Source organism: Tenebrio molitor, chromosome 1 (genome assembly GCF_963966145.1).
Source record: "Tenebrio molitor chromosome 1, icTenMoli1.1, whole genome shotgun sequence".
NCBI classification, from domain to species: domain Eukaryota; kingdom Metazoa; phylum Arthropoda; class Insecta; order Coleoptera; family Tenebrionidae; genus Tenebrio; species Tenebrio molitor.
In genome coordinates this window covers 42,964,062-42,979,478 of record NC_091046.1, presented here as the reverse complement: position 1 = coordinate 42,979,478, position 15,417 = coordinate 42,964,062, and the positions used below count along the sequence as shown (strand labels likewise).

General features: G+C 33.4%; 1 protein-coding gene and 2 long non-coding RNA genes across 3 annotated transcripts; 2 read left to right on the top strand and 1 right to left on the bottom strand.

Moving 5' to 3' along the window:
• Nucleotides 1-2,588: 2,588 nt before the first annotated feature.
• LOC138133944 (uncharacterized) lies at nucleotides 2,589-3,001 on the bottom strand. The gene is made up of 2 exons (XR_011160582.1): nucleotides 2,867-3,001; nucleotides 2,589-2,769 (listed from the first exon to the last, which is right to left on the bottom strand). It is a non-coding gene; the product is annotated as an uncharacterized lncRNA (long non-coding RNA).
• LOC138133940 (uncharacterized) lies at nucleotides 2,761-3,369 on the top strand. Its single transcript, XR_011160580.1, has 2 exons — nucleotides 2,761-2,896; nucleotides 2,947-3,369. It is a non-coding gene; the product is annotated as an uncharacterized lncRNA (long non-coding RNA).
• Nucleotides 3,370-5,238: 1,869 nt separating this feature from the next.
• Nucleotides 5,239-7,476, top strand: LOC138133930 (luciferin 4-monooxygenase-like). The gene is made up of 5 exons (XM_069051947.1): nucleotides 5,239-5,636; nucleotides 5,689-6,206; nucleotides 6,256-6,406; nucleotides 6,456-6,749; nucleotides 6,801-7,476. The coding sequence occupies exons 1-5, from the start codon at nucleotides 5,526-5,528 to the stop codon at nucleotides 7,323-7,325; spliced, it is 1,599 nt and encodes a 532-aa protein (XP_068908048.1). The 5' UTR covers nucleotides 5,239-5,525; the 3' UTR covers nucleotides 7,326-7,476.
• The last annotated feature ends 7,941 nt before the right edge of the window (nucleotides 7,477-15,417 follow it).

Sequence of the window (15,417 nt, the reverse complement as noted above, 5' to 3'; positions counted from 1 at the left end):
ATTTCAGGTTCCAAGTCCAAGACACGGCGAGATCTTGAACGGCCTGGATCTCGTTTGACAGTATCTTGTCAAAAATAAATTACTCCCTATGATTTAGGGATATTCGTTACTAGGTTGCCATACATTTGGTTAGGTTGGAGGTTATGTGATTTCTGGTGACAAACAAAAAATATCGTAACCGTAAGGCACCGAATTTCTTATAACAGTTGCATATGGCTCTATTTCTCGCTAAGTGATGGATATTTTTTCGTTTCGCAATCAATTTTGGTTTCTGGCGGCATATTTATAGTTGGACGTAATCTCTCAATTCATAGTAACCAACCTTAATCATTCAAAGTTACTTTTGAAAATTCTAGTTACACACAACATGAAAAACGTTATTTCCCTAAAAGTTCGAATTCTAGGGAGTAATTTATTTTTGACACGAGAGTAAAAACAAACAAAACATGTGTATAGTCTGTTTTTTAATTAAAAAACCACAACCTGTTGATTTAGGTTTGCACATATAAAATTTTACTAAATTTAGGAAATTTACTGATATCTATTGGCTATATCAGCCAACGCCTGTCATTTTTAATGTCCTTGAAAGTACGCAAACTCGCATGTAGAATTTGAACGTGTTATTAAAAATGCCTCGCAAAGTAAGGCATTTATTAAACTCTCAAATTAATTGTTATTAGTTGTTATTAACTTTATTAACATGCTGCCCTCAATTTTTATATCATGAGATTTTTCACCCCAGACAAAAGTGTACAATGTTGTCAGCTCTATTTTGGGTGTAAATTGCGGTGTTGTGGTTCTTTGATTAAAAAACAAACTATATTTGGTCAACAAAGAATTCTGATGAGTTTATTCAATCACCTATTCATCCGGAAAAAATTGGTATTCGGCTAGCAATCTCCAGAAGACGCATATTTGGATCTGTTTTTTTTTCAATGCCCAGAGATATCGAAAAAAATTACTTGAACCTGAATTAATAGTTATTTATGCAACGAGGTTCTGTGTAAATTGGGCTTTTCGAATTGCCTTAAAATCCTCGCTACGCTCGTATTTCAATCTGGCCTCTCGGGCAATTAGAAAAGCCCAATTTGCACAGAAACGAGTTGCATACAAACTTTTATTGTTTGAAACGACGTCCCCAAAGCTTCCAAATCTATTAAAAATGATTTCGCATTTGTTTTTGACAGTTTTAACAAATTTTTCAAAAAATGTCACTTTGAATGTGTTGTCTAGGGCAACGGTTGGTTATCTGCTATTTTTTGCTTTAGAGCAGTTAGGAGGCAGTTTACAAAGGATAAAAATGAGAATTTATGACAGTTGAAAGCAATAAAAGATTTTACACACTTCACTTAAATTTTATTTATTTTCCAAATGACAGTTTACAGGCATTTGTAAACGAGTAGTTACGGGTAGAGCCCTGTAATATTTTACAGGCTCGTAGAAGAGACCTGTAATATTATAGCTTGGCTAAGCCCAAGATATCTCAAACTAAGCCCGCTTTTTTTGACATTTCCTTGTTTTTTTTTTATTGCTATACTGGCCAGGTTTCGCCAAGGGTATACAGTTAATTTTCTTATCTTTTTCAAAGTATACAGGTGTCCCAAAAATGTCGTACTAACGGTGCACTACGGTGTAGAAGAGACTACCGTAAACGTCAGAAAAATGTTTAAAACATTCTATTGGACTTAATTGCTGATTTGGCGGTCCTTGAAAGTGGCACTTAACAGGAAAATTATTTTGAAATATATGTATGAAATTGTCATGACAGCTACCTCTAATCGTACATATTATCACAAAGTACAAGATTACTCACTACCAATATCTAATCCTGCACAATAGTGAATTTAGAAGCTTTGGAAATCGAAAATAGTTATTTGTATAGCAAGGCTGCGAAATCCTACTTTGACGAACCGAGAGAAAAATTGTCGTCAAGGCCGCTTTGCGGCCGAGACAAGACAATCTCGAGGTCGTCAAAGGATTTCGTAGCCAAGGTGTACACAACATTTTGTGTGCAACCCGAAAATTTGTAATTATAAAATGAACAAGTAAAATTTCCTTCACTGTCAATAAAAATAAAGTCGGCCTACATGTCGCCATGTCCCTATGGAAACGACATAAATAAAACAATTCATTTTGAGAAAAACTGGAAAAATGTCGCAAGAAAATTATGTTTTTGTTCCGTCTACTTCCCCGGAGTTAAAAAATATTGCAGATTGTGCAGTGTCCAATTTAATACCAGAAAAGTCCAAACGGTGTAATAAAAATATTGTGCAAACGGTGTCGGAGAATGTTGTTTTGGCTTATTTAATGGAAAAATCAAAAACTGTGAAAAGTTCAACTTTATGGAGCACATATTCAATGTTGAAGCTCACGCTGAACATACGGGATAGCATTGGTGTTACGAAGTTTCTGAAATTGGTACCTTTTTTGAAAAAAAGCCAGTTGGTTATCAGGCGAAAAAGTCTAAGGTATTGACACGAGACCAGATCAATTTGCTGTATAATCTGCCCTTTTTTAGGTCATTTTAATCATGGGAATATCAGGAGCCATGCGAAGAGACGAACTAACCAAAATGTCTATCGATGACATCAAGGATGAACATTCTTTATTAATAGTGGCCGTTCCTGACACAAAAACTGGCATAAAACGAACTTTTACTGTCACCAATCCAGAATTTGTAAGATTATACCGCAAATATGCAGCTCTTGTTCCGTGTACTCATCCAGAGTTAAAAAAATATTATAAATTGTGCAGTGTCGCATTTAAAACCTGAAAAATCGAAACAGCAATATAAAAAATGTTACAGTGACTTTGATGTAACAAGAAGAATGTGAAAACCGTGTCGGATAATGTTGCATTGGCTTACCTATTTACTGGAATTTATTTATTGTGGCAGGTAAATGTTAAATTCTCTTATGATAAGTTATATCATCTTGCCCTTTTTAGGTTATTTTAATCCTGGAAATATCAGATGCCGTGCGAAGAGACAAATAAACCAAAATGTCTATTGATGCCATTCAGGATTCAATCTGTGTTCAATCAGGATATGTTACTAGTTACTAAATATTTCCCTTTTTGACCGGTCAAAAATTAACCTAATTCATACGTGTCTGTTCTAGACGTTCTAGATCGATAATTGGGATCTTTTTTACCGACTACCGACTCGTCATTCTTGAGGTGACCACTCCATTTGAAATTGGCGGGAACTTCAAACCGGATGAAAATTCTGTACTAATAGCGGCCGTTCCTGACACAAAAACTGGCATAAATCAAACTTTAACTGTACCCAATCCAGATTTTGTAAGATCACACCGCAAATACAGAGATAGATATGTTGTAATTGTGATAATAAATAAATATTGAAATGACTTTTACTTTTACGGCCGTCGTCAAGGCAACGGCTGCGAAATTCAATTTCGCGGCCTGCTCTAGGCACGCGAAGTGCTCATTTCGCGTACGGTTGCACACAAAAATATTTTAAATCCACTACGGTAACATTGCAAGGTAATGATGTACGAGTACATCTTTGTTTACATTTTATTACCGTTAATAATAAAAATAATAATAATTTATTTTTTTGTCTGAAAATTTTTTTCCAAATTTTTTTCGTGTGCATTTAAACATTCTGGATACGGTAGTAAGTACAGCGTGATCAACAATGACTGAGTCTGTTGGCAATGAAACAATTGAAAATACTGGTGATTTTTGTCTAGTAATTGGCACTGACCACGCACTGACCGGATTTTTTAACTTGAGATGACATTAAAAACATTCTTGGTTATGCAGGTTATGTTTATACTATTACAAAAATGAACCTTCGTTGGTAAATTTTAAATTTGCCAAATTTCATTGTTACCAACAGACTCAGTCATTCTTGATCACCCCGTAGTTAGTACGCCATTTTTGGGACATCCTGTATAAAACTAAAAAAAAAAGTTAATACGAAAAATGAAAAATGAAATAAAGAATACGTGCTTCGTACTTTTTGATATATTTTTTATTGAAACAAAAAAACGGGCGATTAAAAAAATAACTGATGTCCATTGAACATTAAATAGTTTGAAAATGAATTTAATGATTCAAAACTTCTGTGTAGACCATGTTTTTTGTAAAAACTCTTTCATCGTTTGCTAAATGCCCTTGAACGTTATATTCGGAAATATAAAATCTCAAACCATTGAATGATCGAACTCTACTTGCTGCGACGTACAATTGACCATATGTAAAAACTGGCTGCCTCAATAAAATTCCAGCTTTTTCGAATGTTTGTTTTTGAGACTTACTTATTGTCATCGCAAATGCAGGTACTATTCCGGACACGGAATCTTGGCCACAACTGACATTTAACTGACATATATGTGTGAACTGGCCTTTATTGAATGTAACCCAACTTTTGACTCGATAATGCCATTTCCCTGCTTTTTTGATGTCACAATAAAAACTTCAAAGTGATGTTTAATAGTTGTCACTTATTAATGACACTAATGATTGGTTTACATAATTTTTTTTAGAAATGTCAAAAAAATGTTGGCCAAGATTCCGTGTCCGGAATAGTACATACTCGTATAATTGGAAACTGAGTTCTTTGAAAGTTAAATGGTAAAATAGGAATATGTTAAATTTATATTTGGAATCAAAATTCTCTTATTGCGTGCGGTTTCAGTTAAAACTTAGCAATCAATAGCATTACGATGCATAAATTTGATGCGCATTCTTATTCCATTGACTAATGCTTCCTTTGTATTTAAGTTTCTGATCGGTAAAAGGATGCAGTTAACTTTAAATACTAACTTATGTGGTGGCAAACCACTAATAAAATTTACGAGAAATATTTCTTTAAGCGAAACGTTGCGACAACAAACGTCAAAATTTAATTTAATCAGGTTATTTTCATGCACGCGGGGTATTCGGAATGATTATTTCCTGAATTATTATGAACAAATAGATTTTATAACGAATTATTTATTCGTATTTACTGTCGCGAGCAAAAAATTCTGGTCGTCATAAATAACGGAGATATGGCTTGCGGCGTTTTTTGTAAAATTGACGTTTTTTCTTTCTGACCTTTATTAACCTTCAAACAATTGTTACTATGACAAAATTCACAATGTTCGAGGAGGCGAATAACCGAAGTGATTATACCACGTCGTCAAGGGTATATTCACTTATGAATACACTGTCACTCTGCAAAATTGGCGATTGCTATTGGCTAAATTTATGATGCTTTTAACTAATAATCGTGCTAATACCTACCTAATGTTGACTCAAGTTGCAAAAAACCAAAGTAATTTCAAATGACTAATGCCATAAAAATGCTGTTGCAAAGGCAAAGTGGTTTTTTGCAATTTGAGTCAACTATATGTGACGCCAAAATTGAAATACCTAAGCATTTTCATTATCGTCATAAATATAATATATGTCTTCAAATAACTATTTATATTGTGCTGTAAAGGCTGGTGCGATCTTCATTCATTAATTACAGTTTGAACTCAAAGTTGTACCATTCTCCGAATAACATTTTCAAAATGGTGGACAAGATACTGCACGGCCCAAAACAGAATTCGTATGTGGAAATGATGAGCTTGGGTGAATTGTTCTTTAATCAAGCTGAGAAATACGGAAATAATATTTGCCAGGTATGTACCAATTTTTACGAACATAAATTGATTTGCATTCAAATGTTTTTAGGTAGACGCTAATATAAACAAATCTGAGACATATTCCAGTGTAAAACTTCGAAGTGTTAGACTTGCGATAGCACTGCAGTACAGAGGAGTAACATCGAAGGATGTTGTACTGTCTTGCTCAAAAAACACTCTCGACAACACCATTCCAATAATAGCTTCCCTCTATTTGGGCGCTAAAGTGATAAGCTTGGATCCTAGTCTGGGTACGAAGAATTCAAAATATTTAGTGGGTCTGGTATCCCCGAGAATAATTTTTGTCGAAGAGGTGTCTGTGGATATGATCGAGGGCAGTCTCGACGAAAGCAGTGTAAACCCCGAAATAATTGTTTTGGGTAATTCTGACAAATATGCGAAGTTTTCCGATCTGACAAGTCCCAAAGAAGGTGAAGACAAATTTAGACCGGTCAAGGTAGACATTCACGATACTGCAGTGATGTTGTACAGCAGTGGTACCACCGGTCTTCCGAAAGCAATCTGTCACAGTCATTACAGTTTCTTGCAGTCAATAGATTTGACGAAGTAAGTGCAGCAGACAACCTGGGTCAGAAATTGACAGTTTTGTATTCAGGAACTTTGGTTATTCTATCTTGCATTTTATTTCATTTTACTGGATCACGGCGATGGGAATATTATGTCGTACGTTTCTGGATGGTGGTGCTAGAGTGTTTTCTGATGATGTGGACGGCGAAACTATCTTGAGAATAACACAAGACTACAAGGTAAACCTGAAAAGAATACAAATAAGTATTATTTTAACTTGTCCAATAGCTGGCAGCTATGTTCATGGCTACTGTTGATACGTTCAAACTTACAAAAATTGATAAGAGCAAAGTAGTAAAATATGATATTTCTTCCTTGCACTACATAATGACAGCTGGTACTTTAATAACTGCCGAACATTATAGACGGTTGACGGATCTGTTTCCAAATGTACAAATAATCTTTGTGTATGGTATGACAGAAATAGGCCGAATCTCTGAGTTTTACCCCGAAATAGACAGAGATTTTATGAGTTCTAAACTGACATCTTGTGGAAGGGTAGCCCCAGAAACCAGTCTTAAGGTAGGTACAGTTGTAAAAATGATATCTGCAGGTATAAACGTTCTATTCAAGATTGTCAATCCTGAGACAGACGAGACACTAGGTCCGAACCACGTGGGTGAAATACGTGTTAAAAGTCCAAGTATGATGACCGGATACTACAATCTCGACAGTTCGCAGTGTTTCGATAACGACTCCTTCTTGAAAACAGCAGATTTGGGTTATTATAACGACGATAAATGCCTGTACGTTGTGGGGAGATTGAAAGAAATGTTTAAGTACAAGTCGTGGCACATCGTTCCATCTTCAGTGGAAAGCGTCGTACTGGAACATCCTGCCGTGAAAGAAGCGGTGGTTGTTGGTGTTCCTCGAGAAGAAGAGGGTGAAGTACCGGCAGCTTGTGTAGTACTGAAAGAGGGTTTCAGTGCAGGGAAAGATGAAATTGAAGAGTTTGTGGCAGAACGAGTTTCTGACAGGGAAAAATTGAGAGCGGGCGTTGTGTTTGTCAGGAAATTGCCTAAAACTCCCACCGGAAAGGTGATCAGAAAGGACGTGCAAGAGTGGGTTGTTAAAGTGCTAAATGTTTTAAACAATTAAAGTTTCAGATTAAATGTATGTATGAAATATCAAAATATGTATTAAAAATAAATGCAAGAAAACTTTCACTAGTTTCTTGCGAACTTAAGTACAGCGGCTAATTGTTGCGCCCGTTGCTGTAACCTATAATGATAAGGGTGGAAAAGAAAAAAGAGAATCATATGGTAGATATTAAATGAAAACAATTTTAATAATAAATATTTTAAACTGACCCTAATGAATCGCTCATACCAAAATAATAACAAAATCCAAAATGTCTCTTGAAATTAGTGTATTAATCCGTAAAAATTCTCATGAAGTAATTAGAGTAATCAGAAATCACTAACCATTACAAGAAGTGTTCAAAGTGACCGGCGTTATTGTCAATACAATAATGAAGGCGCCGACAAAATTATTCTTCCACTCTTTCCAGCATCCCTCTGTTATTGCGAATTGTTGTGGCAGCATTTTCCACCCGTTTTCTTAAAACTTCAGTTGTGTCAAATTGGAATCGAATATACCAAGTCCTTCATGTATCCCCACAAAAAGTAGCACGGAAATTGTCTAGACTCGAGGAGCACTCCCGACGCTTCACCATACACCAACACAATATCTATGTATTCACTACTCCAAAATAAACTCGCCATTTTCACAAAATTTTAGCTTAAATCACAAAATCAACACGTAAACACCTGCCTTGTGGAGTCGGACAAAATTAACTAAAAACTACACCTCGGCCGCAGAGCAGTACCAATTTTCTGTTATAACCATCTGCTCATGGAGTTATTAGTTAACAGTCGAACTTGGAAAGTTGGAAATTTGCTTTGATTGTAATGGAGAAATACATTTAAATTTGATTTAAAAAAATGCAAAGTCTCTGCTGTTCATAAATTTTGAAGTTATTGCAACATTGCAACTAAGTTAGAGTGATTTTTCGAACTTGAGTAAAGTCAGAAAGTAACAAGTATTGTCATTAATGTCATTTTTGATAATAATAAAAATTTTAAATCTATCCGTTTGGTACCAACGTAAATTCGCGTGACATAAATATCACGACGTATCACGCGTTCAAATGAAATCCTGGGCTGAGTAAGCGTTGGAAAAATTAAACCGCTTAGAACAGTGTAAAATTTGAATTTCCCCCCGTTTGACACGAACGACATTTGTTAATGTTTAATCGGGACATAATTGAACATGTTTGTTTTCTAATCTACGCTTTAAAAAAGCACAACAATTGACGGTTTTCAACGCCTTCTCAGCCCGGGATTTCATTTGAACGCGCGATATTATGTGCCACTAATACACACTGTGCAACTTAATAGATACTTTTGAAACAAAAAATTAATCATAAATATGTAAATTTATATTGTACGTCGCGAGCAATAAATTTTGATCGTCAAGGTCATCGAAAATGCTCCATTGTAAATGTCATAACCTATTATCATGTTGTATGACATTAATTGTCATTTTGTTCTCATTTTTTTGACACCTTGTGGACATGGGCATAATCAGGCAGGGAAATTTTTTACAGTTGTGACAATCTAACCAAATTTTGAAATGACATTGACGACCAAAATTTATTGCTCGCGACAGTACCTATTATACTGGGTGATTCAAAATGATTGTGGCCAAGTATGGCAACTATGTACGAAAATTTATGTGGCAACTGTGTCAATGGGGTAGAGTTGACATTTGTATGACATTTCATAAGCGTGCATTTGACTTTTTCAATTCCATTACACATTGATTTGACAACTTACAAAATTGCGCGACTATGAACTGTCAAGGAAATGTCAACTCTACCCTACCCACACAGTTGCCACATAAATTTTCGTACATAGTTGCCATACATGGCCACAATCATTTTGAATCACCCAATAGTGGAGAACAACCTAGAAATGGAGTAAACGGAGTAAACATTAATAATTTCTTAATGTGCCGTGACAACTGTCTAAATGTCAATAAATTCGCTCTCTAATAAAAACGCGCCAAATGTTGTTGCAAGTGCTTCACTGCAATCCAATGGTGCTACAGAAGTTAGAAAACGCAAAAAATGGACTATGGAAATGAATATTTTCATTATACGGGAATATTTTCGGATCACGAAACTACAGGATGTTGTGAGTACTTACAGGCTTGATTTATTTAAAGCGTTCCAAAGTTAAGTACCCCCAGTTTCCTGTTAATATTCAAAATTTAGCTGACCAGAGGAGAGCCATTATGAAGAAAAACTATATCCCTTCGGCAATTTTAGAAAAGATCAAAAATGATGTAAAGTTAGAATTGTCAATTAATTATTCTGAAATTTTAGTTAAAATTATTAATAGTTCACATAATTGGAAATCCCCTGGAGGTGACCAAATTCATAACTTTTGGTTAAAAAAATTTACTTGTATTCATAAATGCTTACTTGATCACTTTAACGGATTTATTAGGGAACCTAACACATTTCCAGAGTTTTTGGCCCATGGTATAACATATCTGAAACCAAAAGATTCCGATACTAAAAATCCATCAAAATATAGGCCAATCACATGTCTACCTACAATTTATAAAATTATGACATCTTGCATTAAAGTAATAATTTACGACCATTGTCAAAAATTAAATATACTTAATGAAGAACAAAAAGGTTGTGTTAAAGAGTGTTTTGGTTGTAAAGAACAACTCATAATAGATACGGTAATAATGGAACAAGCTAGAAAAAATAATAGAAATATTTATACCGCATTCATAGACTACAAAAAAGCCTATGATTCAGTACCACATTCATGGTTAATTAAAATTCTTAAAATTTATAAAATTAATTTGGATTTGATTAACTTTTTATCTCATGTTATGACATTTTGGAGAACTACTTTAAATTTATCAATAAACAATACTAAATTAAAATCCGAGCCTATTCAAATTAAACGGGGGATTTATCAAGGAGATTCTTTAAGTCCTTTATGGTTTTGTCTAGCCATTAATCCTTTGACAAATCTATTAAATAGCACTGGATATGGTTTCAATATTAGACTTAATAATACCACACTATCCAAATTAAATCACCTTCTCTATATGGATGACATAAAACTTTATGCATCAAAAAAGAATCACATTTTATCTTTACTAACAATAACTGAAAATTTCTCAAATGATATTGGGATGAGTTTTGGTATTGATAAGTGTAAAATGCAATCAATATGTCGCGGTCATTACGAACATTTAGAATATATAACTCAAGAAGGAGAAATCATTAAAAATTTAAATAAAGGAGAATTTTATAAATATTTAGGTATTAATCAATCAAATCATATTCAACATTCAATTATAAAAGAAAATTTAGAAAAGCAATTTTATTTAAGAATTAAATCTATTTTAAAATCAAAATTAAACGGTAATAATTTAATTAAAGCAGTTAATACATATGCTGTTCCATTACTGACCTATTCTTTCGGTGTTATAAAATGGTCCAAAACTAATTTACAGAACATAAACATTAAAACTAGAGTTCTTTTTACCAAATTTAGTAAACACCATCCTAAATCTGCTATTGAAAGATTTAATTTACCACGCGAAAACGGTGGTAGGGGTTTTTCAAATCTAGAAATACTGCTAAAAAATCAAATTGCTTCACTAAAAAATTATTTCCTCAATAGAGCTCGTGATAACACCTTTTTTAATGCTTTGGTTTCAGCCGCTAAAGGCTACACACCTTTAAATTTAAGTGATAATATAATTTCAGATATTGTTAAGCCAAATATACCTGACACTATAGCAAATATAAAACAGAAGTCTTTACATGGGAGATACTTTAAAGAACTGGAACAACCAGAAGTTAATATTCAGGCCTCTCATGCATGGCTTAAGAAATCAAATATTCACCCTGAGACGGAGGGTTTTATATTTGCAATACAAGATCGTGTTATAAATACAAGAAATTATAAAAAACACATATGTGGTTTACAATCGATAATTGATAAATGTAGGATTTGCGGAACTGAAGGGGAAACAATTGAACACATTATTTCTTCTTGCACCGTTTTGGCTCAAAGCGAATATAAAAAACGACACGATATATTCGCTAAAATTATACACATGAATTTAGCTGTTAAATTCAATTTATTAAAGAATACACAACCACATTATAGTTATACACCAGAAAGTTGTTTGGAAAATGACAGTTACAAGTTATATTTTGATAGAACAATTTTAACTGACATTCATATTAAGCATAACAGACCAGACATTATAATTTTAAATAAACAACAAAAGCAAGCATATCTTTTAGATATAGCTGTTCCAAATTCACACAATATAACACAGACATATAACACAAAAATTAATAAATATTTAGAGCTCTCCGTTGCTATGAGAAATCTTTAGTGTTTAGAAAAAATTTCGATTTTACCACTTGTAATTTCAGCAACGGGAATAGTACCGCAATCTCTTTTTAAAAATTTAAAAATTCTGGATTTAGATAACACATTGGTAGTTGAAATTCAAAAAGGTATATTATTATACTCATGTCACATCGTTAGGAAGTTCCTTAACATTGACACAGAACATAATACACAAAAAAGTCAAAATGCGGAGGCGAGACGCCGGTAATTATGTTGATAAGCACTGCACTATTACTTGATAGTAATATCCGTAATAGTGTATGTACTCCGGCAAAATTGCCGTGCCGCCGGGTGGAGGTGGGATAGTAAGTTTCTAATAATTTACTCCAAAATTCTGTTGAACCGCAAAGTTTACAAAGTTTATCTAATCATAATGACTCTTTCTGTCCAATTCTCGATTCACCAAACAACATACAAACAGACATACATAATTTAGACTTGAGTTATAATGATATACATGTTATTAATCAAAATTTTTACTACCATCAAAATTTTAAAGAACAAATTGAAGATGAATTTAATAGAACTCTGAACGAATTTGAACATATAGAACCATTTAATAGACCACTATTACCTAAACAACAAAGCTCCAAAAAATTCTTTGCAATGATTGAAATTTTAAATCAATTCATTTTACCTAAATTTGTAAATAACACCACAAGTTTTAAAAAATTACACATTATTATATATAGTGGAGCTTTAACAATTATCAGATTAAATGGATCAAAAGAAATTGGCCAGACAAATAATATAAAAACGAAAGAATTACCAAAATGGGAACAAAGACTAAATAAACGTATTAATAATATCAGACGAGATTTAGGTAGAATAACTCAATATTTAAAGGGTATAAATTCTAATCATCTAAATAATTGTATTCAACCCATTTTAAATAACAACCGAATACATTGTTTAAAATATAATGAATATAATAAAACATACTGCTAAAAAATCAAATTGCTTCACTAAAAAATTATTTCCTCAATAGAGCTCGTGATAACACCTTTTTTAATGCTTTGGTTTCAGCCGCTAAAGGCTACACACCTTTAAATTTAAGTGATAATATAATTTCAGACATTGTTAGGCCAAATATACCTGACACAATAGCAAATTTAAAACAGAAGTCTTTACATGGGAGATACTTTAAAGAACTGGAACAACCAGAAGTTAATATTCAGGCCTCTCATGCATGGCTTAAGAAATCAAATATTCACCCTGAGACGGAAGGTTTTATATTTGCAATACAAGATCGTGTAATAAATACAAGAAATTATAAAAAACACATATGCGGTTTACAATCGATAATTGATTAATGTACTCGTAGGATTTGCGGAACTGAAGGGGAAACAATTGAACACATTATTTCTTCTTGCACCGTTTTGGCTCAAAGCGAATATAAAAAACGACACGATATATTCGCTAAAATTATACACATGAATTTAGCTGTTAAATTCAATTTATTAAAGAATACACAACCACATTATAGTTATACACCAGAAAGTTGTTTGGAAAATGACAGTTACAAGTTATATTTTGATAGAACAATTTTAACTGACATTCATATTAAGCATAACAGACCAGACATTATAATTTTAAATAAACAACAAAAGCAAGCATATCTTTTAGATATAGCTGTTCCAAATTCACATAATATAACACAAAAATTAATAAATATTTAGAGCTCTCCGTTGCTATGAGAAATCTTTGGTGTTTAGAAAAAAATTCGATTTTACCACTTGTAATTTCAGCAACGGGAATAGTACCGCAAATCTCTTTTTCAAAATTTAAAAATTCTGGATTTAGATAACACATTGGTAGTTGAAATTCAAAAACGTATATTATTATACTCATGTCACATCGTGAGGAAGTTCCTTAACATTGACACAGAACATAATACACAACAAAGTCAAAATGCGGAGGCGAGACGCCGGTAATTATGTTGATAAGCACTGCACTATTACTAGTAATATCCGTAATAGTGTATGTACTCCGGCAAAATTGCCGTGCCGCCGGGTGGAGGTGGGATACGAAAAATCTTAATGTAAACAATTTAATCCTGAAAAAGTTAATTGTATTTCAATTTTTTTTTTAATTGTACAGAATTACTATTACAAACTATTTATGTACACTGCGATGAATTGTTTTTGCAACATTCTGACTCATTAGCGTTCGTACATTTTTTATGTTCATCAGAGTAGTATAAATTGGTAGGACAAGTCATTTCGTACGAATCCCCTCGATAACATTCAATGTATTTGTTGCAGGATTCCGGATGGGGCCAATATGATATCTCGCCGTCAGTACATCTCGGATCCACATCATCTGGAAATACTCTCATCAAGGAAATAACAAAAACTTAAGCATATCAATACCTGGTGTCGTCCCTGTTGTTGTTGGTGCTGATGTTGTTTCCGTTGTTGTTGTTTCCGTTGTTGTTGTTTCCGCTGTTGTTGTTTCCGTTGTTGTTGTTTCCGTTGTTGTTTCCGTTGTGGTTTCCGTTGTGGTTTCCGTTGTTGTTTCCGGCGTTGATGTTGTTGTTACCGTCGAAGTTGTTGTTGAACTTGGTGCTGTACCTGAAGATCCAGAAATTAACACTAATTAACAAAAAGGATTTACTTACTAGTAGTAGGAGTAGTAGTTGGATCGGTGGTCGTGGATTCGGTTGGTGATCCGGAACCACCTTTGCATTCAGCATATTCTGGCGATACGCAACCTTTATTGTTTTCGCTAAAAAATAATCCATCTGAACATTCCTCTATAGAGAATGTTCCATTAAAACATTTGTAATATTGGGCACAATCGAGCACTGATTCAAAAAATACTTCTTCGTCATGTGGATAGCCAGCACAAAGAGGATCTAAAATTATGCTGTCGTAATCGAGGTAGACCTACATAGATACGAGAAAACTTACCATCAGTTTTCACCGGAATAGTTACGAAAGTAATTAAAAAAAATAGAGTAAGGTCTACAACGTACATTATGTTGATTTTATTTATGTTGTTATGTTTTATATACTATACCTTTCATATTCGCTGCTTTTGCACTAAACTCAGAGTAAATCTTAATAATACTGATTGTATAAGATCAGATTTTTTTAGTCTCTAAGTGCCGATATTGTTATCATTGTCAAGGTTAAATATTTTTTATTAAGGTATTAATAATGACACGAAAATGAGTGACATTAAATAGAAATGCTGAGTGATCGATTTGATTTATTCAATCTCTTAAGATACCTATCAACCAAATTTCCGGTGTTCAGTTGTTTGTTTAAAATGTTATTTAATCACCTGCACGTATCAAAACCATTTAAAAAATATTTTTAACATGAAATCTCGGAGCAGAATTTGTCTGGAATACTTATTGTTAGACAACATTGTCATAGGTATAAAATATGTGCAAATTTACCCATATTTCGAAAACATCCGATTCGTTTGGCATCAAAATCACAAAACGTTGACTCTTCACTGTGACAGACATTTTGCACAAATAAATATTCAAATCGGTGCATTCTTGCAAAAGTTTGTGAACAAAGCAGAAGCATCGTGAATTAAAAAAAAAAACAACTGAAAACTGTGTATACTGTAGTTCTGCCTTGATCAACTACGGCTTCAGTTAACCGAAGTTTGACAATATATGGGATGTCTGTACGAAAATATTCGAAATATTTTGAATAGCAGAAGAAAATTTCACAGAGAACGTGCATCTAACATATTTTTTCGAAAAATTT

What these genes read in the sequence shown, in the direction of transcription:
- LOC138133930 (XM_069051947.1), top strand. Translation starts at nt 5,526, where the DNA reads ATGGTGGACAAGATACTGCACGGCCCAAAACAGAATTCGTATGTGGAA. An exon ending in ACGGAAATAATATTTGCCAG is followed by an intron (nt 5,637 to 5,688) that starts GTATGTACCAAT and finishes AAATGTTTTTAG; the next exon opens with GTAGACGCTAATATAAACAA. An exon ending in CCCCAGAAACCAGTCTTAAG is followed by an intron (nt 6,750 to 6,800) that starts GTAGGTACAGTT and finishes GTTCTATTCAAG; the next exon opens with ATTGTCAATCCTGAGACAGA.